The sequence below is a fragment of the Balaenoptera ricei genome, chromosome 5, assembly GCF_028023285.1.
Source record: "Balaenoptera ricei isolate mBalRic1 chromosome 5, mBalRic1.hap2, whole genome shotgun sequence".
NCBI classification, from domain to species: domain Eukaryota; kingdom Metazoa; phylum Chordata; class Mammalia; order Artiodactyla; family Balaenopteridae; genus Balaenoptera; species Balaenoptera ricei.
The window spans coordinates 91,490,698-91,513,149 of NC_082643.1; the positions used below are offsets into that span (position 1 = coordinate 91,490,698).

General features: G+C 43.6%; 1 protein-coding gene across 1 annotated transcript in view; it reads left to right on the top strand.

Moving 5' to 3' along the window:
* The window catches only part of CCDC149 (coiled-coil domain containing 149), a 96,231-nt gene that overhangs the window by 35,921 nt on the left and 37,858 nt on the right, over window positions 1-22,452 (top strand). The window contains 1 exon segment of the mRNA XM_059923250.1: window positions 13,907-14,014. Coding sequence (XP_059779233.1) covers window positions 13,907-14,014 — 108 coding nt within the window.

Sequence of the window (22,452 nt, forward strand, 5' to 3'; positions counted from 1 at the left end):
CACACACACATATACGACGTTCACCCTTAAATAACAACTCAGTCCTATGGCTATGCTTTCAGTCATTCAGTTCTGCTCACTCCCACACTCCTTTCCTACTTTATTTGATTATTTTGTAATGCTCCATGTTTGATTTAAAGTCAAAATTTTCTATGGAGCTAATTGATGTTTTTTTTTTTTTTCCTAAACAAAATGACACAGAAATTTAGCGTAAATGTTTAAAAATTGGGATCCTTAATGTGGAATTGCTAATGTTTTTGTTTCTGTGTTTTTGGTGGCTATGAGCCATCATCTTTGCTGCGATTTTAGAGTTTGTTAGTATTCATGAAGGAGTTTTACAGTGTAAGTGGATTCACGTTCTGTGACTTTATAATAAAAAATTTACATTGACTGAAGAGAATCTGATGAATTCCAGTAAGTCTGTCAAGCTGCATTCTTACAGCTCTAAAAAACAAACAAACAAACAAAACAAGTTCAATGTCCTAAGCGCTGGCTTTGTAGCTTTTAATATGGCATTTAGTTTCTGTCCCTTTAGGATTTAGTGTGGTGGTGTGAACTTGCTCTGCATTCTTCCTGCCTGGGATGGATGACATAGGACGGACTGGGGTGCAAGTGACAGAAATTCTAAACTGCTTAATCAATAAAGGAATCGATGCCCTTGCATAGCCACAAGTTGAGAGGTAGTGCAGGTCTCAGATGCTGTACTGTCGTCATGTGCTCATTCTCTCCTCTCTACCACACTTAGCAAAGAAAAATACAGGATACCCAGGTGAATCTGAATTTCAGATAGACAGTGAATACTTTTTTAGTATAAGAGTATGTACCATGAAATATTCGCGACATACTTATGCTAAAACATTATTGAATATTTATCTGGAATTCACATTGAGCTGGGCATCCTATATTTTACCTGACCACTCTACCGTTGTGCCGATTTTAACATCAGCTTCCTCTTGAACTTAGCATCAGCTTTCCTCGAAGCAGGAAAGGCAGAAAACCCAGCCATGGAATATGAGTCCTTCCCTCCAGTTTCACTGGGCCAGTGTAGGACGTACTCCCATTCCTGGTCTACTAACATTCACTGGGAGGGTACAATTGGCTTAGATTAATCACCTGGGATAGAAGGGCTTAGGGAGCCAAAAATGACACCCGCCAAACTAATTGTGTGGCCTTGGAAAGATTCCTTTGGGTGTCTGAGACTCAGCTTTCACATCTACAAAGTGGGAATAAATATGGTACCCACCACATAGTGTGGCTGTGAGCAACAAAGGAGATGACGTACGCAAGTAGAGTCCTTAGCGCGGTGCCTGGCACCGGGTGAGCGTCAATAATTATTTATCATCTTCTCCTCTTCCTTATCATCCCTTTCTTTTTAAATCAATTATATATTAGTGTGCTGTTGTCAGGACCCTTTTGGTTACCCTTGGCAGCTTGAAATAGCTTGGGCCAAAGAAGAAGTTCCTGGCTCCTAGGACCGCAGAAGGGTTGGGTAAGCAGCAACCTTGGGAGTCGGAAATGCAGCCAGGCCTCAGGACCAGCTACCACCTGGACTCAGGTGCCCCCAGCTCTCTCCTCTGCCCTCAGCATTCTCTGTGTCAGCTGCCATTTCTTTTTCTGGACCTGCTTTCTCTGTAGAACAGGAAACGCGGCTGCTGACCTCATGAGGGCTACAGACCCCACGTCTTTGACCTGTAGGAAAAAGCTGCTCCCTGAATCCCAGGGGAGAGCGCCCCGAGGCCAGGCTCAGGCCAGGGCAGCTGGGCATGGCCAGGCATCCTGTAGATACAAGGCAGCTTCTACTGTTGTCACGTTGACGGGGTGCTGGGTAGACCGTGTGTTAACCATCTGCTGTACATGCCTTCTTGAGAGAGTCTTGGAATGACAAATAATGACGATGGCAGCCAGTGTTTCTGTGTGCTCACTCTTGCAGTCTGTCAGACCCTGTGCCCAGCACTGCACTGTGGACGATCCCGTTTAATTCCCACACAACCATGGGAGTTGGGAGTTATTATTATTGTTGCCATCAGACAAATGAGGAAATTTAGGCCTATGATGGTCAAGTAAATTACCCAAGGGAAATAACGTAAGTAATCGGTGGAGCCAGAGTTCAAAGTCGTGCAGTCCATTCAGAGCTCATGCTCAGAACTCGCCTTGTGGTTAGGGTGACCAGGCCTTCTGTTTACTCAGGATCATTGCCATTTTCACCTCTCGTCCTGGCATAATTTGTATTAGTGCTCCTTGTCCTCTCCAAAGTGTCTTGGTTTGAATGATAAATAATAGTCACCTTAATTCTAGTAGGGATGCTATGAGCAGACAATAAACAAAATGATTAAAATATATAGGATGTTAAATGGTAACCAGTGCAGTGGAGAGAAAAATATAGCCCAAAGCCAGGGAGGGAATTCTGGCTTAGTAATGGAAGAAATGTCTTGATTAACAGTGGAGGAAAATAGTTCCAGTATTTGGAAAAATAATCTTACCTGTTTAAAATATATGTTTTCAAATTTTATTTACATATAGTTAGTTTATTTATGAAAGCATGGGGTTCGTTTTTGGATGAGTGAGGGGGAGTGTTAAGATGTCCTCTTCATTAGCGCAGTGTGGGGAAGAAAATGCACCATTAAATTTGCAGGCACTGGTTACAATGAAACTTTCCATTTAGCCTGAAGCAGGCAGCTTTGGCATCCGTGTATCCGGTACTGGAAAGGAGAGGCACAACTACCTTCTTAACTCTTTCATCAGCAGGAACAGGGGTAGAAGCGTGCACCCTGACCTGGTGTCTCCTGTCTTATATCACATGTTTATCCCGAAGGCAAAACAGTAGGTGAAGTATTTACCCTTCCAGCTGCAAAGCAAATGTACCTTGTGTAAGCGGAAGGCACTGGAACGAGAACCAGCTGCTGGGGTAACAGATGGGACCTGGGGGTCAAAAGATCCACATATTGGAAAAGGAAAAAGATGCCGCATTGAGCATCTTGTTGCCCATCAGCCTTGAAACCGTGGCTTCCTATTCTTGACTTGAAGGAGGAATTTCTGTGGACTCCTCCCCTGTTCATTTCTCAGCTCAGGAGAGATGACTATCATCACTCTGTTATGGACTGAATGTTTACATCCCCCCAAATTCATATGTTGAAACTCTGGTCCTCAATGTGATGGTATTAGGAGGTGGGGCCTCTGGGAGGGAGTTAGGATTAGATGAGGTCATGAGGGTGGAGTCCTCACGAGGGGATTCAGTGCCCTTATAAGAGTCACGAGAGAACTTGCTTTCTCTGCTCTGCTCTCCGCTGTGTGAGGACAAAACAAGAAATCTGCAACCTGAAAGAGGGCCCTTCCCAGAACCTAACTGTGCCGACACCCTGATCTCAGATTTGCAGCCTCCAGAACTATGAGAAATAAACTTCTGTTGTTTATAAGCCACCCAGTCTATGGTGTTTTGTTGTAGCAGCTCAAGCTGACTATAAGTGTATTGAGGGTTCTTCTCAAATATAAGTAGAAACAATACCCCATCCTCAGTCTTGGCAGCGCTTTGTGCTTTTCAGAGACCATGTATGCATGTGTGTATGCACGTATATATCTATGTATGTGTGTCATCTCCCAGCTGTCTTCTGCGGCCACACTGCAAGTTAGGTCTTTCGTAAAGTCTCAAGGCAGCGTCATGGATGGCAGTAGATAAAAGCTTGGGTTCTGGCATCCAATTTTGTGGATTCAAATATAAGACTTCCACTTGCTGGCTGGGTGATCCGGGGCAAGCTGTGTTACCTTTCTGAGTCTCAATTTCCTCCTCTCCAAAATGAACAAAAGCATGAGATATATTCATAAAGTTTTTGTAAAGAATCGGTGTGATAATGCTTATAATGCCCATTGCCTTCTACTTAGTGAGTGCTCAATGGGTGCTGGCTATTTTTTATTTTTCCTGTGACTTGTCCAAGGTCACACAGCAGGTTAATAGAGCAGGCCTAAAAATCCAAATCTGCTCACTTGTAGTTCAGTGTTTTAGTTCAGGGTTTTGTTCCATATTTAACTCTTAGTCTGTTTGAATGGGGAAGAAGCATAGTCAACATTTAATCCACCCATTTTGGAAGTTCAAAGATGAAGTGCTTTATCCGAAGCCCTCTGCTTAGGAGGGGTTGAGAAGCAGACGCTGAGCTAGGAGTCTTTACCCATTAGGCCAGTGTTCTTTCCTGTGGCAGCCAGTATCTGGCCGTAATGTCTTCCTGCTTTTTTGTCTCCTCCTTACAGGACAGCCAGAACTTTCATGGTTGTAGTTCTGGAAATATGGTTGTCGATCGAGGCTCTCTTTTAGAATTTAGAATCCTTTTTAAAACAACTCAATTTCCAATGGCAAATCATCCGTTAAAGAAGCTGTGAAGAAATCGTGACAACAGTGATTTCACTAATAGCTTCTCGTGGGATATTGAAATGAAAATTTCTTCCTGATACTCCAGGCAGAACCGTACACAGAACACCCCTCTGCACTGCAGTGAGAGATCACCAAAAGATCTCAAACAACCCTTTAAATATTTTTTTTTTGCGAAACAAGCAGTTCCTCCAAAGGAGATAAAGGGGAATTTAAATTATCCTGGGTTAATCTTCTTATAAGTTGGGATTCTTTGGGGTCACAGCAACACATTTTTCCCCATGCAAGCTCCTCCTTGAATAAACAATCAAACACATCTCCGTCTTTCCCTGTTTTGATTTCAAGCTGAGTACCACGGGAGGTATTCCTCCTGGTCCAGGAGGGAGTCTTTGCTTTCTTCCCTTAAAAAGTGATGGCTTATTTAGACGGTGACATGCACCAGGATGACAACCCTGGAGAAATCAGAGCACAGAGTGGCCCTTTGTGGGATGGGAGGGAGCCTTTTACTTCAATAGAAAAGTCTTCTTGGTCAATCTTAGTTTAGTCCCCCGTGACCACAAATCAGAGCAACTTTGTATATGCATCTCGGTTTGATGCTCAGAACCTAAAACTTCCTTCAAAGATCTCAAGGGCTTTGGGATGTTTCTTTTTATAACACTTCGAACAGTACAACTTCACTGTTACACCAGGGAAGCTGGGAAGAGATCCAGGGTTCAGCCTGCGGGAGTCCTCCCAAATCATAATAACAGTAATTTCATTCTGAGCATTCACACCTCCTGCTCAGAAGCCCTTCGAATCCTTGCAGTGATTTTTTGTCAGCAAGGTGAGAGCATCCCCCAACTTAAACATGGGGGAATTTAGGCTCAGTGAGTCTAAAGAACTTGGGAACTATTAAGGGAGCCACTAAGTGGCAGATGCGGAGCCATAATGGCCAAGATTAAGCAAACATTTATTTAGATAGCAACCTCCTAAACCTACTGAAGAGCATTTGCCTGTGGGCCTGGAAATGCCTGCATTGGCAAGTGTGTGCTTGGAGATAGCGGGTGAGAGTAGGCTGCCCAGGGCTGCTTGCACAGCCAAAAACTGTGTGTGGGATGAGCTCTCGGGTGGCTGTTTCCTGTAAATAAGAAAGCTGTCGCTGTAGCAGAGGTCATCGCTTGGGCAGTTGCTATGAATAGGGGGCGCTTGCTCAGCAAAGCAAGTTTCACTCTATTACTATTAACACAGAAGTCGCCGTAGACCAAAGCAGCGGAGTAGAAATTGCAATTAAATTTGCTATCAATCACACCGCTCAAGTACACTCCACGTTTTGTCAAACATTTTTTTTTTCACATATTCTTGCTTAATCGAGTACTTTACCCTACTGAAGGTGTGAGTTTAAAGGATTCAGGGGTCAACACCATGTAGTTGAGGAGCATTTTCTAAATCTGGTCTCTTTTTCTCTCTCACACTCTTTTTTTTTTAAATAAAACAAACGAACAAAAAACTCTCCTTGAGGAAGTGCCTAGGCCAAGGTTTTACCTGTCTCTCTCTTATTTTTTTCTCCTCCCATTTTTGAATTGAGTTTTAATATGTCAGCAAGTTGAGAAGGAAGTTACAGGATTTTCTGGTATACATCATTTTTACATTAAGATGGAGAATGACTTTTCCATGGCTAGGTTACTGAAGTGGTGTATATCTAATAAATTACAAAGGTTTCAGGGTGACTTGAGGCATAGTAACCGGAATGTTGCCCCTTTCCCCTCCTGGTGTCTGGGCTGAATTATTTAAGGACTTAGGAGAAAACACATGGCCTGCCCGTTTTACTGCCCTTCCCAGTGTCTGGTTAGTGCAAGGTTGGAAGGTTAATCTTAAACTTTTCATCACTTTCTTTCATTTTATTTTTGTCTGTTGGAGAGGAAAAGCTTTCCCTCTGCCCTCTTAGGTTCAGTGCATGGAGGCCTGCAAATTTAACTGACAAAAGACAGATTAACAGGAGAAAAAAAGCAAACAATTTCATGAATATTTTACATGCACAGGAGTTCACAGAGAAGAAGTGAAACTCAAAGAAGTGTTTAGACTCGGGGGCTTATATAGCATTTTTTTTTAAAAATTTATTTATTTATTTACTTTTGGCTGCATTGGGTCTTCGTTGGGTTGTGTGAGCTTCTTATTGCAGTGGCTTCTCTTGTTGTGGAGCACGGGCTCTAGGCTCGAGGACTTTAGTAGTTGTGGCTCTCGGCCTCTAGAGCACAGGCTCAGTAGTCGTAGCACACGGGCTTAGTTGCTCCCCGGCACGTAGGATCTTCCCGGATCAGGGCTTGAACCCGTGTCCCCCGCTTTGGCAGGCGGATTCTTAACCACTGCACCACCTGGGAAGCCCTTATATAGCATTTTAATAAAAGAGAGGGGGTTTGGGCCTCAAGGGGTGATAAATTGTGGGAAAGTGACTAGGAGGTATATGGGAAACTAATGGAAGATAGGGTTTTATTTTAGTTAGGTTTGTTTATGCAGACTCATCATGGTACCAACGCTCTGTGTCCGGTGATTAAAGTTGCTATTCTCTTCCTGGTACGGAGGGGATGGGACAACTCACAAAGGGAAATGTATGCCCTTATTTTTAGGCTGAAAAGGGGAGGGAAGAATATTCTCTGTATCTTCTGATTCTCAATTGCCTTCCGGTCAAAATAACCCTCATGGCAAAGGAGCATCTTTTGGGGTGGCATATTCTGATCTTATCATATCCAGCTTTGCATTTCTTACATCAGGGAGGAAAATGGTATATAGTGGATCCTTTTCTCCCCATCTAAAAGATTTAGGGCTGTTTCTTACAACTGGTATCCTGAACTCCCCCTTCCTTGTAAACCAGTCTTGGTTACTTGATCGTTGAAAACAGAGTTCCTTCACAGAGACTGTCATTGCCAAATGTGATGTACCATTAAAAAAAATCGCCTACCACTTCTTACAAGTTTCAAAAACGTATTGCATCTATAGTATAAACTTGGATGTATTTTGTGACATTCATTCATAAAGGAATTCAAATACAGTGGTAGAGGCAAGATCTAGAGTTTAGGATGCAGCAGGACCTGAAGAAAGGGAGAAGAACAGATCCCCTTGTCCCCGTTACTAATCTGCCTCAGTGAGAATTTCCACAAAAAGGCAGAGAGGTTGGGGCGAGATGCACACAGTTCTCTCAACTCCCAGACCTCTGCCTTTGCAACAGCTGTCAGGACGTGTAGTCTTCATCTCTGTGCAGAGAGAATTTCCCCGAGCCTCATGGTCCCCACACCAGGGGCTGGCCTTGGCGGCATACTTCTGCAGACATCCGTTGTAATTGGGGGTTGACTTGATCCTTGACAAAGGAACGTGTGTTGGAATGGACAGCTGTAATGTCCTTTTGGCCTTGGGCCTCCCAGCTATGTTTTCATCAAATCTGTCTTCTCTCCCTTCCCCATCACAATTTTAATAGATAAACTCCGAGCTAGAAAGAGTGACTTAAGTATATAGATTCTACAATATACTCCAGGATATTCAACATCCCACTATTATCTGAGAGAAAATGTCAACCTTTTAACGTCAGCCCTGGCTATATCTGAATATTTAAAAGAGGCTTCTTTGGAAAGCTTTTCATGTTTTGCTATTTATGCTACCCACCCTGCCCCAGAGATTTAGAGGAAATAATCTCTAGGTTTTGTTTTCCTTCCCTGTGAAATCCTTTCGAGTGTTAGACGGTCTGCCACTTTTTCCCTGACATTTCCTTTACATAGTGCTGCTATTCTAAACTGATGGTCACAGAGTCCTTCTCAATAACACAGAGACAAAACGGGCTGCATAGCTGATAAATTAGAAGCAGGCGCCGTGTGTTAGCTTGATGGATGGTTATAGTGAACGTGTGTGAGTCATGGGTGTTATTTTTGGTCAAAAGAATTATGTGAACTTTTCTCCTCTATTTTGAGTGCTTTGAAATGTACTACTTTTCTTTCTTTTCTTTTCTTTCTTTCTTTTTTTTTTTTTTGTTCTTTAAGGTATATGTCAAGGAACTAGGCACCGTGTCAGAATAGTCATTTTCTAGTTTTCAAAGTTATTGTTTGGGAGTTGAGGAGGTGGAAGGACTGAATAGAAAAGAATTGTGTGTTGACAAGTAAGCCAGCCTGTGAAATGTGAAAGAAAATTACAGTCACCTGCTTTAAAAGGGGGGTCTCCCTCACCCTACCCTACCCCAGGGGGTCAGTTTGAAATCTGGGGTAGATTTACAGTGAACCCCCTTGGAGGCGATGTGATTCTAATTAACCATTGCTTTGCAGCTACTGTAGAAATGCTTGACTTTATTTGGGTAGATTTCTTTTCGGCCAGGCTGCAGAGTAAATAACGTTTGACAGTCACATCACTGGGTCTCTGACTCGCTGTCTCCTAAAGCAGCGCTGTCCTTTGCTTCACGTGGCACTGGGACCTTTGATATATAACAGGTGGGTGCCTGCTTTGCTGTAACATCCAAGTACCGGGGAGTATTGCTGGGCTCAGTGCTATTCAAAGTGGGGCCTGAGGACCAGTGCCAGGCTGCAAGCTGCCCTTTCCGGTCCCTGCGACAAGATGAGTGCAGAAATTGAGAGGAAGGGCTCGGAAACTTTTATAGCAATCTGACAGTATGTATGATTTTACGTCAGGTGAATCTAACAAACACTTGGGGCCTTGATGTCTTCTTAAATTTGTTTTCCTAGGGATTGATTTTTATTGTATTTTGCACAAGTACTGATCTGTGACAGATCGGAGGTCGAGGTCTTTCACCACTGATAGTTTGAGTTGTACGGGTTTAGCTATTGTGGTTACATTGGTGAGCAAATGTCAGGGTCTTCCCACCCACCTGAGGGGCTCAAGCCATTGTTGATTCAAAAAGGGAAGGTAGGGACGCTTCAGATTTTTTTTTTTTTTTTTTGGTCTTTCGTTAAATTTTTCACTGTTGCTCTTACAAACATTTCTTTCTGAACATCTCTTCCACTGTTTAAGAAAAGCAGGCTCCTGTGAAGGTGAATTTTGCTGTGTCTCCTGCAGATGGGGTGCTGAGATGCCGTGTTCAGGTGGCAGCAGGCTCGCTGAGGCCACTTTTAGCCGCATGCCAGCACCTGCCCCGGGTGTCTCCTCCCGCCCACCTCTGGGCCAGTCCCTCCAGCCTGGGGGTTCTGTCCCTCCACCTGGGGGAGGGATTATGCTTGCTGAGCTAATGTCTGGGAAGTGTTCTGGAGTTCCCAGAAGGAAAAGGAGAGGCTGCGCACTTGTGATACCTTGTGCTAAGGCAGGAGAGCTGCAGGACAGAGGGGAGGAACGAGGAAAAGAAAATTGAGAATTGAATCATCTCTCCACTTCACTGCAGTCCCTGGGGTCCGCCTGCTCTAGTGGCCTTGAACTGCTTTCCACCGTGGACATCTTGTGATGTGAGGGGGAGAAGGAGAGAGGGAAGCCGGTTGCCTTTGCACCTACCTGGAACTTTCTCCGGGATATCCACAAGGCTCACGCTCACTCTCTCTCCTTTTTCAAGTCTTGGTTTAAGACTTGAAGTGTGGCCTTCGCTGTGACACCTTCTGTGGCCTTTCCCCAGCACACACTGTTTCCTTTACCTGCTGTATTTGTTTCCATAGTACTTACCATCCAGCTCCTCGGTCATTATTCATTTTGTTGTAATATAATGTAATTAATATAATATCATCTATTAAAATGTAAGTTTACGAGGGCAAGAGGCTTTGTCTGTATGTCTCACTGCTGTATCTCCAGAATTGAAAACAGTGCCTGACACATAGTAGGCACTCCGTAAATATTTGTTGTATAAATGAATGGATGAATAAGTGAAGGGGCAGGATGACAAGGGAGCCAGCTGTGTCCAAGGAGCCATTCGGCCAGATCCATCCAACTGTCCACTGAGTGATCGAATTGGAGCCACTGGAAGGGCAGAGTCAAGGGGAGGTGACCAGCATTTAACCAGTGCCTACTGTATACCAAGCACTGTGGTAGGCGTCCTAGGTTCATTATTCAATGTAAGGATCAAATTACTGCATGAAGTATGTATGGTTAGCTCCATTTTACAGGTGGGGAAACTCAAGAGGTTAATAAACTTACCCAAGGTCACCCAGCCCAGTAAGTGGCAGACCTGGGATCCAACTTAGTCTATCTGATTCCAAAAAGAAATTGGGAAATTTACAAAAAAAGTCGGTGGATCACAGCTCCTCTTGTCTTTTTGCTTTCCTGCCTGTAAAATGGGGATGAATTTTCCTCATCCTTCACCGAATTTTTATCTGATGAGAATGGAAATCTGGGACAATTGAAACACAACTATTACAAGAGATGAGCTTTGCAAATATGGGGCTGAGAATTAGATCACATTACTGAGTAATGTTCACAAATAAGTGAGTGGAAATCAGAGCTAGATTAAATCCAGCCAGTGGGGCTGAGTGGGGTTTCTATGCAATGCTGCGTGCCAGGCACTGGTTTCAGTATTTTATTATTCCAGATATTTCCCTAGGCTGAGACCACAACCTCCAGACTCAGCATATTATCTTTCACTTAAGATATATTTATGGGGCATCCACTAGGTGCTTGGGGTAGACCAGTAGAGAGAACAAAGTTCCTTGCCCTTCATGGAACTTCTGTCTTAGTAGGGAGAGAGAGATAGGAAATAAACAGTAAGTAATAAACCTATGTAAACATATGGCAATAAACTATAAAGTAAATTACGTGGTATATTAAGAGATGGTAAGTGCTATGGAAATAAAAAGTAGCGTAGGGGAAAGGGCTTGGGCGTTCAGTGGGGAGGTGGCCAGATTGCAGTTTAGATCAAGTGGTCCAGGTGGGCCCCGCTGAAACGGTGCAGTTTGAACTAAGACCTGAAAAAGGCAAGGGAGTGAGCCAAGCGGTATCCTGGAGGGGGAGCAGTGCAGTCCGGAGAAAAGGCAGAGAGAGCAGCGCTGAGATGGGCTCCTGCCTGGTACATGTGGGGAACAGCCAGGAGGTGAGCTTTGGGGGAGCTGAATGGGGGGCTACCTTGACGGTGGAGACACTGGATATCCCGATGGATGGGATATGGGAGATGAGACAAAGTGAGGAGTCAAGGTTAAGCCAAGGTTTAATCTTGACATTCTTTCACTTCATTCCCTTTTGATTACCTAACATAACTCAGTATTCCCGGAAGTATTAACATCAAAGTCTTTGGAGATTTAGCCACTATAGTTGCACTCGTCTGCAGTGTCTCTGGATTTGGGTTTCTTCAGCTATCACATGGAGGGAATCTAAAAGATAACTTTCAAATCCCTTGTGTGACTGTTTCTGAAAGATTCCTTTTTAGGAGTCATATTCCGATTGCTGGCTTGCTTCCCTCCCTCCTTCCTTCCTCCATTTATTCATCGTGGGTCTTTAAAACATTCGCTGGAACAAGAGCACTTCCTGGAGCAATGTACGTGGAGGCTGAGGAGGGAGAAAAAAAGAATCTCTGCCTTTCGATAGCTCATTTCTTCTTGCTGAGGTTAGATAAGAGTGCAATAAGCAAGGTGAGAATTAGAGCAAAATTCAAGTAGTATAGAAGAAGCAGCCATGGGAGGTAAAGTGGAATAGTAAGTTAGAGGCTTGAGTGGATAAAAGCATGTAGATAGTTTGGGAGCATATGCAAGTTCAGGTTCAGGGAACCTGAGAAGGGTGGGAGCATGGTAAAGGGTGCTTGCGTGCTCCCGGGAAAGGGGCCCGAGATGTGTCGATGAAGCTGGACTGAGAGGGGGAGGGGGCCTGGTGGAGAACTGCGCACGGGGCCAGAGGGATCTGCTCTGAGCAGGAGGAAATCTGAAGGAAGGGATGACATCATGAAGATGGACTGGAAAGCGCTCACCCTGGCTGTTTGGTACTCTAGGAACTAGAACAGGGGGATAAGGAGGTGAGAAAAGCAGCCCAGGAGACTGTTGAATTACCTCTGGATCCTGATGTCTGAAATCATGACACCTCACTGGTCTCTTCTGTGGCTGACACTTTTGATCAAAATTCTGGGCATTAAGGTGGCAAAGAAAAGTTCATTAAACACGATCTATTTGAAGAAAAAAAAAAACTATCCAAACAAGGAAATGAAATTATCCAAACAAGGAAATGAAATTTTTCCTATATTGTTGACCCAAAGTTAGAATTGAACTAAGACCACTTGCAAGAGTTTTTGTGAGGCGCTCTTAAATTAAAAAAAAAAAAAAAGAAAAAAAAAAGACCAGTTCCTCCATCACTTGTCTGTGAGCCATTCTGGAAACAAAGAACATCCCTGAATTGAGGTTCATGGCCAACTTTATTTCTCTCCATGCAGTTGTAGTGGTGTGATTTGCACACTTGCTGCATTCGTACATGTGTTTATTCTAATGGTTCAGCTGGGCTTGGATGCTGGCTGCAATAAGTCTAAGAAAGCCCCGCATTTCTCCACTCCTCCGTTTCTGATTATATTTCATAATGTGTTAATATTTGCAGGCTAATCTTTTTTTTTGAAATCTACCTTTTATTTTTATTTATTTTTTTAACATCTTTATTGGAGTATACTTGCTTTACAATGTTGTGTTAGTTTCTGCTGTATAACAAAGTGAATCAGCATACGTATACATATATCCCCGTATCTCCTCCCTCTCGCGTCTCCCTCCCACCCTCCCTATCCCACCCCTCTAGGTGGTCACAGAGCACCGAGCTGATCTCCCTGTGCTATGCGGCTGCTTCCCACTAGGTCTCTATTTTGCATTTGGTAGTGCATATATGTCAATGCCACTCTCCCACTTTGTCCCAGCTTACCTTTCCCCCTCCCCGTGTCCTCAAGTCCATTCTCTAGTAGGTCTGCATCTTTATTCCCGTCTTGCCCCTAGGTTCTCCATGACCATTTTTTTTTTTTTTTTTTTTAGATTCCATATATATGTGTTAGCATATGGTATTTGTTTTTCTCTTTCTGACTTACTTCACTCTGTATGACAGACTCTAGGTCCATCCACCTCACTACAAATAACTCAGTTTCATTTCTTTTTATGGCTGAGTAATATTCCATTGTATATATGTGCCACATCTTCTTTATACATTCATCTGTTGATGGACACTTAGGTTGCTTCCATGTCCTGGCTATTGTAAATAGAGCTGCAATGAACATTGTGGTACATGACTCTTTATGAATTATGGTTTTCTCAGGGTATATGCCCAGTAGTGGGATTGCTGGGTCGTATGGTAGTTCTATTTTTAGTTTTTTAAGGAACATCCATACTGTTCTCCATAGTAGCTGTATCAATTTACATTCCCACCAACAGTGCAAGAGGGTTCCCTTTTCTCCACACCCTCTCCGGCATTTATTGTTTGTAGATTTTTTGATGATGGCCATTCTGACTGATGTAGTTTTGATTTGCATTTCTCTAATGATTAGTGATGTTGAGCATTCTTTCATGTGTTTGTTGGCAATCTGTATATCTTCTTTGGAGAAATGTCAATTTAGGTCTTCTGCCCATTTTTAGATTGGGTATTTTGTTTTTTGATATTGAGCTGCATGAGCTGCTTGTAAATTTTGGAGATTAATCCTTTGTCAGTTTGCAGGCTAATCTTGCACAACTATTGAGAGATTCTCAGGACCGAAATAAACATCTGGGAGAAGAAATTAAAGAACTTCAGCAAAGGCTTGGAGAAGTCCAGGGCGACAATAAGGTACCGTGAATATTTAAAGGCAAAAACCTCTCCTGAGTAATTTTGTGCCAGAGGTTTATGTATGGTGCATCAGAAGAATGTAATGCCGCATTTGCAGAAAAATTTGTTATAGATTTTTACATTTGCAATGAAAATTCACAGTTTAGCATTTCTTATCCTTATTACCTTCCCTTCGTGTGTGTGCATGCACACGCATCTGTGTATGTTTCTGGGTTGCTCTAAAATATTGTCACAACCCATTGTAGAAGTTTCATTATGTTCAGCTTGGTGCTGAATAACATTGTGGTTGAGGGCAAAATAAAACCCAAATGCTATACTTTCTCCCTTCTATACAAATAATGGATTTGTGGCTCAGATGATTTGGAATTATTCACATTCAGTTTTGAATTTTAAGTAGTCATCCTACTAATTATGTTCACATCACCAATTTATTTTATTGCTAAATTTGGCAATTTGTATGGAACATTGCTCAAAATCCACTGCTTGGTATTAATCAAACTCCCCTGTTGGCAACGTTAATTATAAAATATGAACTCATAAACTCCAAACTAAATGTGAACACTGTCTCTCCCAGCTGAAGCTGTGAACAAAAGTACAATTGAGAAAAGGAAGAAAAACTACAGAAGTTTAATTCCGTCGCCCCCAAATAATTTCCCATTTTGCCAATAGATTCAATTTCATCTTCTTGCCAGAGCCAGCTTTCCCAACAGGGATGGCCTTTGGAGTTTCACTCAAGCAAACTACATGGCGGGGAGGAGGTGCTTTCTTGGGCAATGTCTTTTGAATGGTACCAAATTCCCTGACAAATGATGGGGATGTTTGTTGTTCCTGGGAGTCACTGGTTATTGGAAGGCGCCATTTTGAAAGATGCTTATTCTTTAAAAAAAAAAAAAAAAATGCATGGAAGTGTCTGGATTATCTCGAGAACTCTTCCACGACAAAGAGCAGAGAGGATTGTGTGCTTACTGCTGGCTTAAGGGGCTCAATCTAAGGGCGTACTGGTGGGACTTCCCTGGTGGTCCAGCAGTTGAAACCATGCTTCCACTGCAGGGGGCACAGGTTCGATCCCTGGTCAGGAAACTAGGATCCCGCATGTCACGAGGTGTGGTCAAAAAGTAAAAAAAAAATAAAAATAAAAATAAGGACATACTGGGAAGTCTTCTTTACCTAGCCTCTTGTCCACTTAGTCTGCCTTTAAAAAAATTTTTTTAAACCTCTTGGATTTAACATACTATATTTGAAAAATATTTCATGACTATTCTCCATCATGAAATAGGGAGTGGGCAAGAATGCTAAGGGTGCTAATTAACCCTGGACAAGCTAATCGGGCCTCTCAAAAGGACTTAAGCTCTGTAACCTAGGTGTTTGGTCAATAATTAAAGGCCAGGCCTTCTTAGGTGTTATCAAATGATAGCATCAGGGCAAGTTTTTCTAGAGAGTAAAATCAAGTATGTGCAATCATTTCCTTTTAAACCCATAAGAATACTGCAGGAATTTTGGAGAAGTTATAAATCCAGAAAATACTGAAACATATTGAAATGTGATTTTTGGAGTCATGATTCTTCTTGACTGATTTTTTTTTTTCTTCTTCTTTTCTTTTCTTTTTATTTTCTGAGGTACCCCCCCACCCCACCTCCAACTGTCCTAAACACACCTCTGCCTCATCTTTTGGTCACTTTTAATTGTATCGCCTTGTAGGCCTGAGATATTTTAGGAATTGACATTTGCAACTGATATTTCGAGGAAAGAAAGGGAGGGTATGTGTGCATGAGTGTGTGTGTGAGTGTAACAGTAAGCGCAGGTCTGGGGCTGCTTTTGCATTGGCACCATCTGAGCTTCATGATTTGCTTGCATTCTGGGTCTTTATTCCAGTAGCTGGACACATTTATCAAACTTGGTTTTCTCACTCAAGGTTTAGAATTTAGTGACTCATATTCATGGCCTGTGAAGTAATTTGCCTGCCAACAGATGCAGGCAAGATGTTAAAATGTTCAGTAGACCCTGTATCTCAGTATCCAGTCCTCTCCTCCTCAAAAAAGACCAACTGCAGTGAGCCCCAGAGATTCTGTTTATTCTCATTTGCATCAAAAGTTATAAGGCTGGTTTATTTTCATCCCCCTGTGAGTCACGGTCATCCTCCCCCCCCCACCCCACCCCCAGTCATCAACATTAAGGCCGGATGACTCATTCAGTAATGACACCAGCCATCTTGAGAAACTCAGAGGCCTCTCTTGAAGGGTGGCTGTGACTGTGTGGTGGAGAACGGGTTAACCCTTCCTTTGCTCTTTTATTCATCGTGTCACTCACAGCTCCAACCTTTCCATCGCCTTCGGAATCTAGTCCCACCTCCTTACCATGGTGTGCTTGGCCCTCCATTATCTGGCCCCTCCTGATTTTTCCAGCCACATCTGTTGCCATTAGTCGCCTCACACTTCAGCCCCGCAGGGCTAATTTCAGCCCCTTAGCTGAGCCATACTGCATTGTGCCTCAGGGCCTTTGCACCTGCTGTCTGCTCTCTGGAACACTCTTCCCCTTTACTTCCATAAACTCCTGCTCATCTTTCAGGTCATAGGTCAAATGTAGCCTTCTCCAACTCCCAGGGGCAGGCCCTGCACACACCCACAGTGCCCTGCTGTTTTCCCGCCGCTTGTACTTGTTTGGCACCCCTCCCCCAAAGGTAAACTCTTTGCAGGCAGAATTCCTGTATCCGTAGGAATTAGCATCTTTGTTCGTGATACACAGACATTATTTAATAGATCTTTATTGAAGGAATGGAATAGGATAAATGAATGAATGAGTGAATGAATAAAGGGAATGCAAAAAGGAGCAAAAACGTTCAATAAAAAGGAAGAGGAAAAGAAAAAGGAAGAACACAAGAAAATAGCAGACTGACTGCCCCTCCGGTTGTCATCACTAACTCTCCTTGTGGGGTAAGGAGTAGTTTAGAAACCTGGAGAAAGGAGTTAGAAAAGCAAACCATTCCATCCAAGAAAAAGCAGAAGAAAGCCAAACCTAAGGTGTGAGACCTTAGGAAGCCCCTGGAAAGGTCAGGGGGTCTGATGCTGAGCCTTAGTGGATGTGGGGTAAGGGTCCTGCTCCTAGGCTGGCTCAAGCCTGTTAAGTTCAATAATACTTAATAATGGATGTTGTGGGATTCCTAACTCCCCCCATTCCAAACAGAAGGGCTTGTGGCATCACTTTATGAGCAACTATTAAAGTGGAAGCTTTTTATCTCCAAGTTGCCATTTTAACTGATGACCCTTAGCCATATTTTGGGAAGCCCAGATTCTAGATGTTAAGTACATTTAAGAAACAAGGTGTTAGGAAATTACTTGCCTTGGCTATTTTAAGGTAGACTAATTTTTCCATTTGTTCAGCTAGAGCCTTGTAACCCTACGACGTGCCATAAAGCATTTTCAAACAGCCTCTTGAAAGATTTGTTGCCACCCCATCTTACAAGCAGCTTAGCACTCACACAGGGTTGGAGGTGGAGGGTGGGATTCCATGATCAACAAACCTATTATCTCTCTGAGCAGCGCCCAAGAATTTCTCGAGGCTCCTGGACAGACACAAAGCCCCAGTTCAAACCAGACGAGAGGTGGGAAAAGGGAAGCCTAGTAGACACCCTTCCCTTCCTTGCTAATTATAGCTCTGAAAGGTTCACGAGGGAAGGGAGGACTCACACCTCTACAAATCACCCTGGGGAAAGCTTTTCATGAGGGTGGACTGCCCAGGGTTCTTTGTGTGGCCGTCTGTGAAGAATAAGGACCAATTACGTGGAAAACCCAGGCAATGCTAGGGCCTCAAGTGTGGAGAGCAGCCCACCGAGAGAATTACAGCTCCCCTTCTTGCCCCAGAGGTATGCCTGCTTCCTCTTCTGGGCATTAAGAAAAGAGTGGATTCAGGGAAAGGGGACCAGGTGGGGGAAAAGGAGGCCTCTGAGAAGTTAAGGATCAGTAAGAGGCATTCCACAAAACTCGCAGAGCACACTTGATTCACAGATATCCAGAGGTGAGCTGGTGAACCAGCTCTTCTGAAGAGGAAGCCTGGCTGGTAGCACTTTACCAATTTCCGTGGTGTAAATACTGATGCCATGGCATTTAAATATCAGGCTAGCAAAGTGAAGTCACTGAACTGGGAGCTAGAAAGCTTGGCACTCCATAAAGAGCTAGCTGCAGCCTCCCACTGCCAAGTGGTATAATCTAGAATAGTCCAAGAGGTCCATCTTTGGAAACTGCTAGACCCAGGTTTATATTCTAACTCTGCCAGTTATTATCTGTGTGGCCTTGAGCAAGTCAGTTGTCTGTCTAGACCCCAGTTTCCTCATCTGTGAAATGGGAGTAATGATACCTCACATAGAATTGCTGTCAGGTTTCATCATTATTCATCAATGCATAATTGGGGACTCACTGTGCGCTGATTAATGCTCTAGGAGCTGTGACTACGTCAAGGTATAAGAAAGACAAGGTGCCTGTTCTCACAGAGCCTATAGTCTAGTTGGGGAGACAGAGAATAAGAAAATAAAATACTTATGTAAGATCATCAGACAGTGGTTAGTGCCGGGAAGAAAAGAAAGCAGGAGATTTAATGGTTGGGAGTGTGTGTGTGCATGCAATATTATGTTTATAAAGGGTGTAGCATGGTACCTGGCATCCAGTAAGCACGCCGTAAAGGGTAAACATTGCTGGTATCTTTAGCACAACCTGGGCCCAGATCGGCTTAGTGTCCTCTTGTATAAGAGTTCCACCAGGAATCTCAAGGTCTTCCTTTCTGTTGATCGACTGTTTCCAGTGAACCCCAGGGGTACGTGCCTCCCCACAGAGACGGAGATTGGGGATAAGAAGCCTGGCATCTGGCAAATGGATCCCCAAAACTCAGCCCTCCTTATCACCACCCGACTTTATTATTTATCACCCCCCCAAACATTATTGCTTTGGTGTCGCGCTCCCAGAAGCTTCCTTGCATTTTGTGTACCCTTGTGGAATAAGCACCTAATAGAACAGGCCAGGAGCAGCATCTCATGTTCCTGCTGGGTTTCCTTGTCTGCCTGCTTTTATTTTTCCTTCATTTTACAGATTATGGCACTTTAAGTGCAGAAGAACAATAATGCAATGTGAAGTACTCAAAAGCAAGGAACTTCAGGTGGACAGTGTCAGGCTGGGCCCCCACATTTCCTGGGCCCCTGCTGCCCAATTTAAATGTAACTGTTTGCAGTCGTGCATAAACACGTGCTTTTGCCCTTAATAATGAGCTTTATGTTACACCAGCTGAAGGTCTTTAAGTACCTCTGTTCTATCTGGTGTTGGCCCCATAAAATGATAGACCCCTTCTGTGAACATACCTCTATTGATGTGGGACTTTTGGAAGGATTCAGCAAGCAAACCAATTAAGTCAAAGCCACCAGCCATTACAGGCAGACCAATGAGCATGCAGGTGACTAATTAAAGTATATTCTGTTAAAAAAAAAGAAGTGTTCAGCTTGGACGTTTGTAACAGTCCAGGATGAGGGATCAGAGAGCTCTTTGTAAACATTTCCTCTTTATGCTTCAAAGGAGCGCCGAGATGTCCTAGCTTGTGGGAAACCCACATGAAGAGGGCACTCTAATGAAAAGCTCTCACCTTGGGGCATTATAGAAATTAATTACAAAGAATTAAAATGAGTGATAAGGGCTCTTCACCTGCTCCAGCCCCATCATATCGTATTCTAACTGGGATCTTGATGGTGAAACACAGGCAACGCTCAGTTCAGCAAGCAGCCAGACTAGTTCAGCATTTCCTAATGTTTTATTGTCAGATGAATTAGACAAATGAATTTGGTCTCGGACACCATATTTGAGCTTATTCTAGCATGTTGTTTGGCCCAAGTTGGGTGCTCGTTAACTGGGAAACACTGACACACATTAATGAGTGTGTGCATGATCATCTCCAGAGCCTGGGAGGAAGAATATGAAAACTGCTGGGTTTCTTTTTTAAGTGACAAATTCTTTTGTTTAAAGCTAGAACTGGATTTGTCATGTAGGTTTAGGAATTTGAACTTTGGTATACACAATAGAGTTGCCTACTTGGAGCCTTTTAAAGCTCTCCTGTCTAATTTTATCAAGGGTATTTCAAAAGGTCAGGGGGCAGTTGGAGAGGATGTGGAGAAAACCAACAGGAAAAGTACAGAAAAGATAGGCGGGACCTTGTTTATTAAGTCGCCCAGCACAACACTGGCAAATGAATGTTTGATAAATGGCTTTTGGTGTTGACCTCTCCCTAGGCGTGCTATTTGCAGCAGTACACAAGGACCGGGGCGGGGGGGATGGGGGGTGAGGAAGGGCTAACATCCACTCCTATTAATTCTTGCATCTGATCTTCCTAGTAACTCTGACAAATAGAGAGTCACTGTATAAGAATTATAACATACCAGCTATAACTGGGGATTGTACTTTTAAAGCTCTTCAGAGAGTGATTATTGCACTGTATCTTCACATTCCAAGGATGGAAACCCCCAGAGCTGGAGTTGTGCAGTGCACAGGCCGGGCAGCCATACATAGCTGTTCTGTCTACAAGATAGCTTTTATTCTTACTGTAGACTGAATGTGCCCCCACCCCAAATTCATATGTTGAAACCTGATCTGAAATGTGATGGTATTAGGAGGTGGGGGCTTTGGGAAGTGATTAGGTCATGACAGCAGAGCTCTCATGAATGGGATTAGTGCCCTCATAAAAGAGACCCCAGTGAGCAATTTTGCCGCCTCTACCAAGTGAGGACACAGTGAGACGACAGCTGACTATGAACCGGGAAGTGGGCCCTCACTAGACCACGAACCTACCAGTGTCTTGATCTTGGACATCCTAGACTCCAACTGTGAGAAGTAAATGTTTGTTGTTTATAAGCTACTCAGTCTATGGTATTCTGTTATAGCAACCTAAACAGACTAAGACAGGAGTTGGTACTAAGACGTGGGGTGCTGCTATAACAAATACCTAAAATGTGGAAGCAGCTTTGGAACTGGGTAGTGGGTAGAGGCTGGAAGAGTTTTGAGGTTCCTGCTTGAAAAAGCCTATTGTCCTTCACAGCACTTCTGTGAATGGACCATTAAGGGCAATTCTGGTGAGGACTCAGAAAAAAAAAAAAAAGAGAGCTGTGGAGAAAGCGTCCATCTTCTTGGAGAATACTTAAGTCATCCTGAACAGAATGTTGGTAGAAATATGGACAGTAAAGGCCATTCTGATGAGGCCTCAGATGGAAATGAGGAACACGTTATTGGATGCTGGGGAAAAGGCCATCCTTGTTATAAAGTGGCAACAATCTGGCTGAACTGTGATTGAGTCCTATTGTTTTGTGGAAGGTAGAACTTGTGAGCAATGAAACTGGATATTTAGCTGAGGAAATTTCTAAAAAATGTATTGAAGGAGCAGGCTGGTTTCTCCTGACTGCTTATAAAATGTGAGAAGAGAGAGATGATTTGAAGATGGAATTGTTCAGCAAAAAGGAACCAGAATTGAAAGATTTGGAAAATTCTCAGCCTGTCCATATTGCAAAAAATGAGAACGCTAAGGGTGTTGGCCAAACAACCATTTGGTAAGGAGATTAGTATGGATTAGAGGCCGGGCGCTATCTTTCAGGGCAAGAGAAGAATGACACGGAAGGTAATTCAGAGCCCAGCAAGGCTGCCACTCCCGCCTCAGGCCTAGAGCGCATGGCTCTGGGGGACAGATTGCCTTCGCCTGGGTTAGAATGGAGGGGGCCTCCCAGAGCCCCAGGGCTGAGACCCCAGCCCGGTAGAGCTGCAGGGCACCAGAGCAGAGCCACTGCAGGGCTGTCCTGCCAAGCCTTGGCGGTGATGTTGCCAGTGGACCTGGAAGGCAGAGCATCGAGCCAAAGGATTAGTCCTGAGCCTTAACATTTAACGTTGTTTGATGTGTTAGGTTTTGGACTTACTTGAGACCTGTCACCCCTTCCTTCTTTCCTATTTCTGCCTTTTGGAATGGGAATGTCGCTCCTGCGTGTGTCCCACCTTTGTATTTTGGAAGCACATAACTTGCTAGGTTTCACAATTTCACAGGTGGAGAGGAGTCTGCCTCAGGATGCAGCTCACCTCGAGTCTCACCCATACCTGATTTAGATGATATTTAGATGAGGTTTTGGACTTTAGACTTAAGAGTTGATGCTGGAACCAGTTAATTCTTTGGGGGTTATTGGGATAGAGTAAATGTATTTCACGTGTAAGAAGAACATGAATTTGGGGATAATCAAGGGTGGAATGCTATAGACTGTGTCCCCTCCCAAAAATTCATATGTTGAAACCTCATCCCCAGTGTGATGGTATTTGGAGGTGGGAGCCTTTGGGAGGTGATTAGATCATGAAGGTGGAGCTCTCATGAATGGGATCAGTGCCCTTATAAAAGGGACCCTAGAGAGCTCTCTCACCCCTTCCTCCATGTGAGGACAC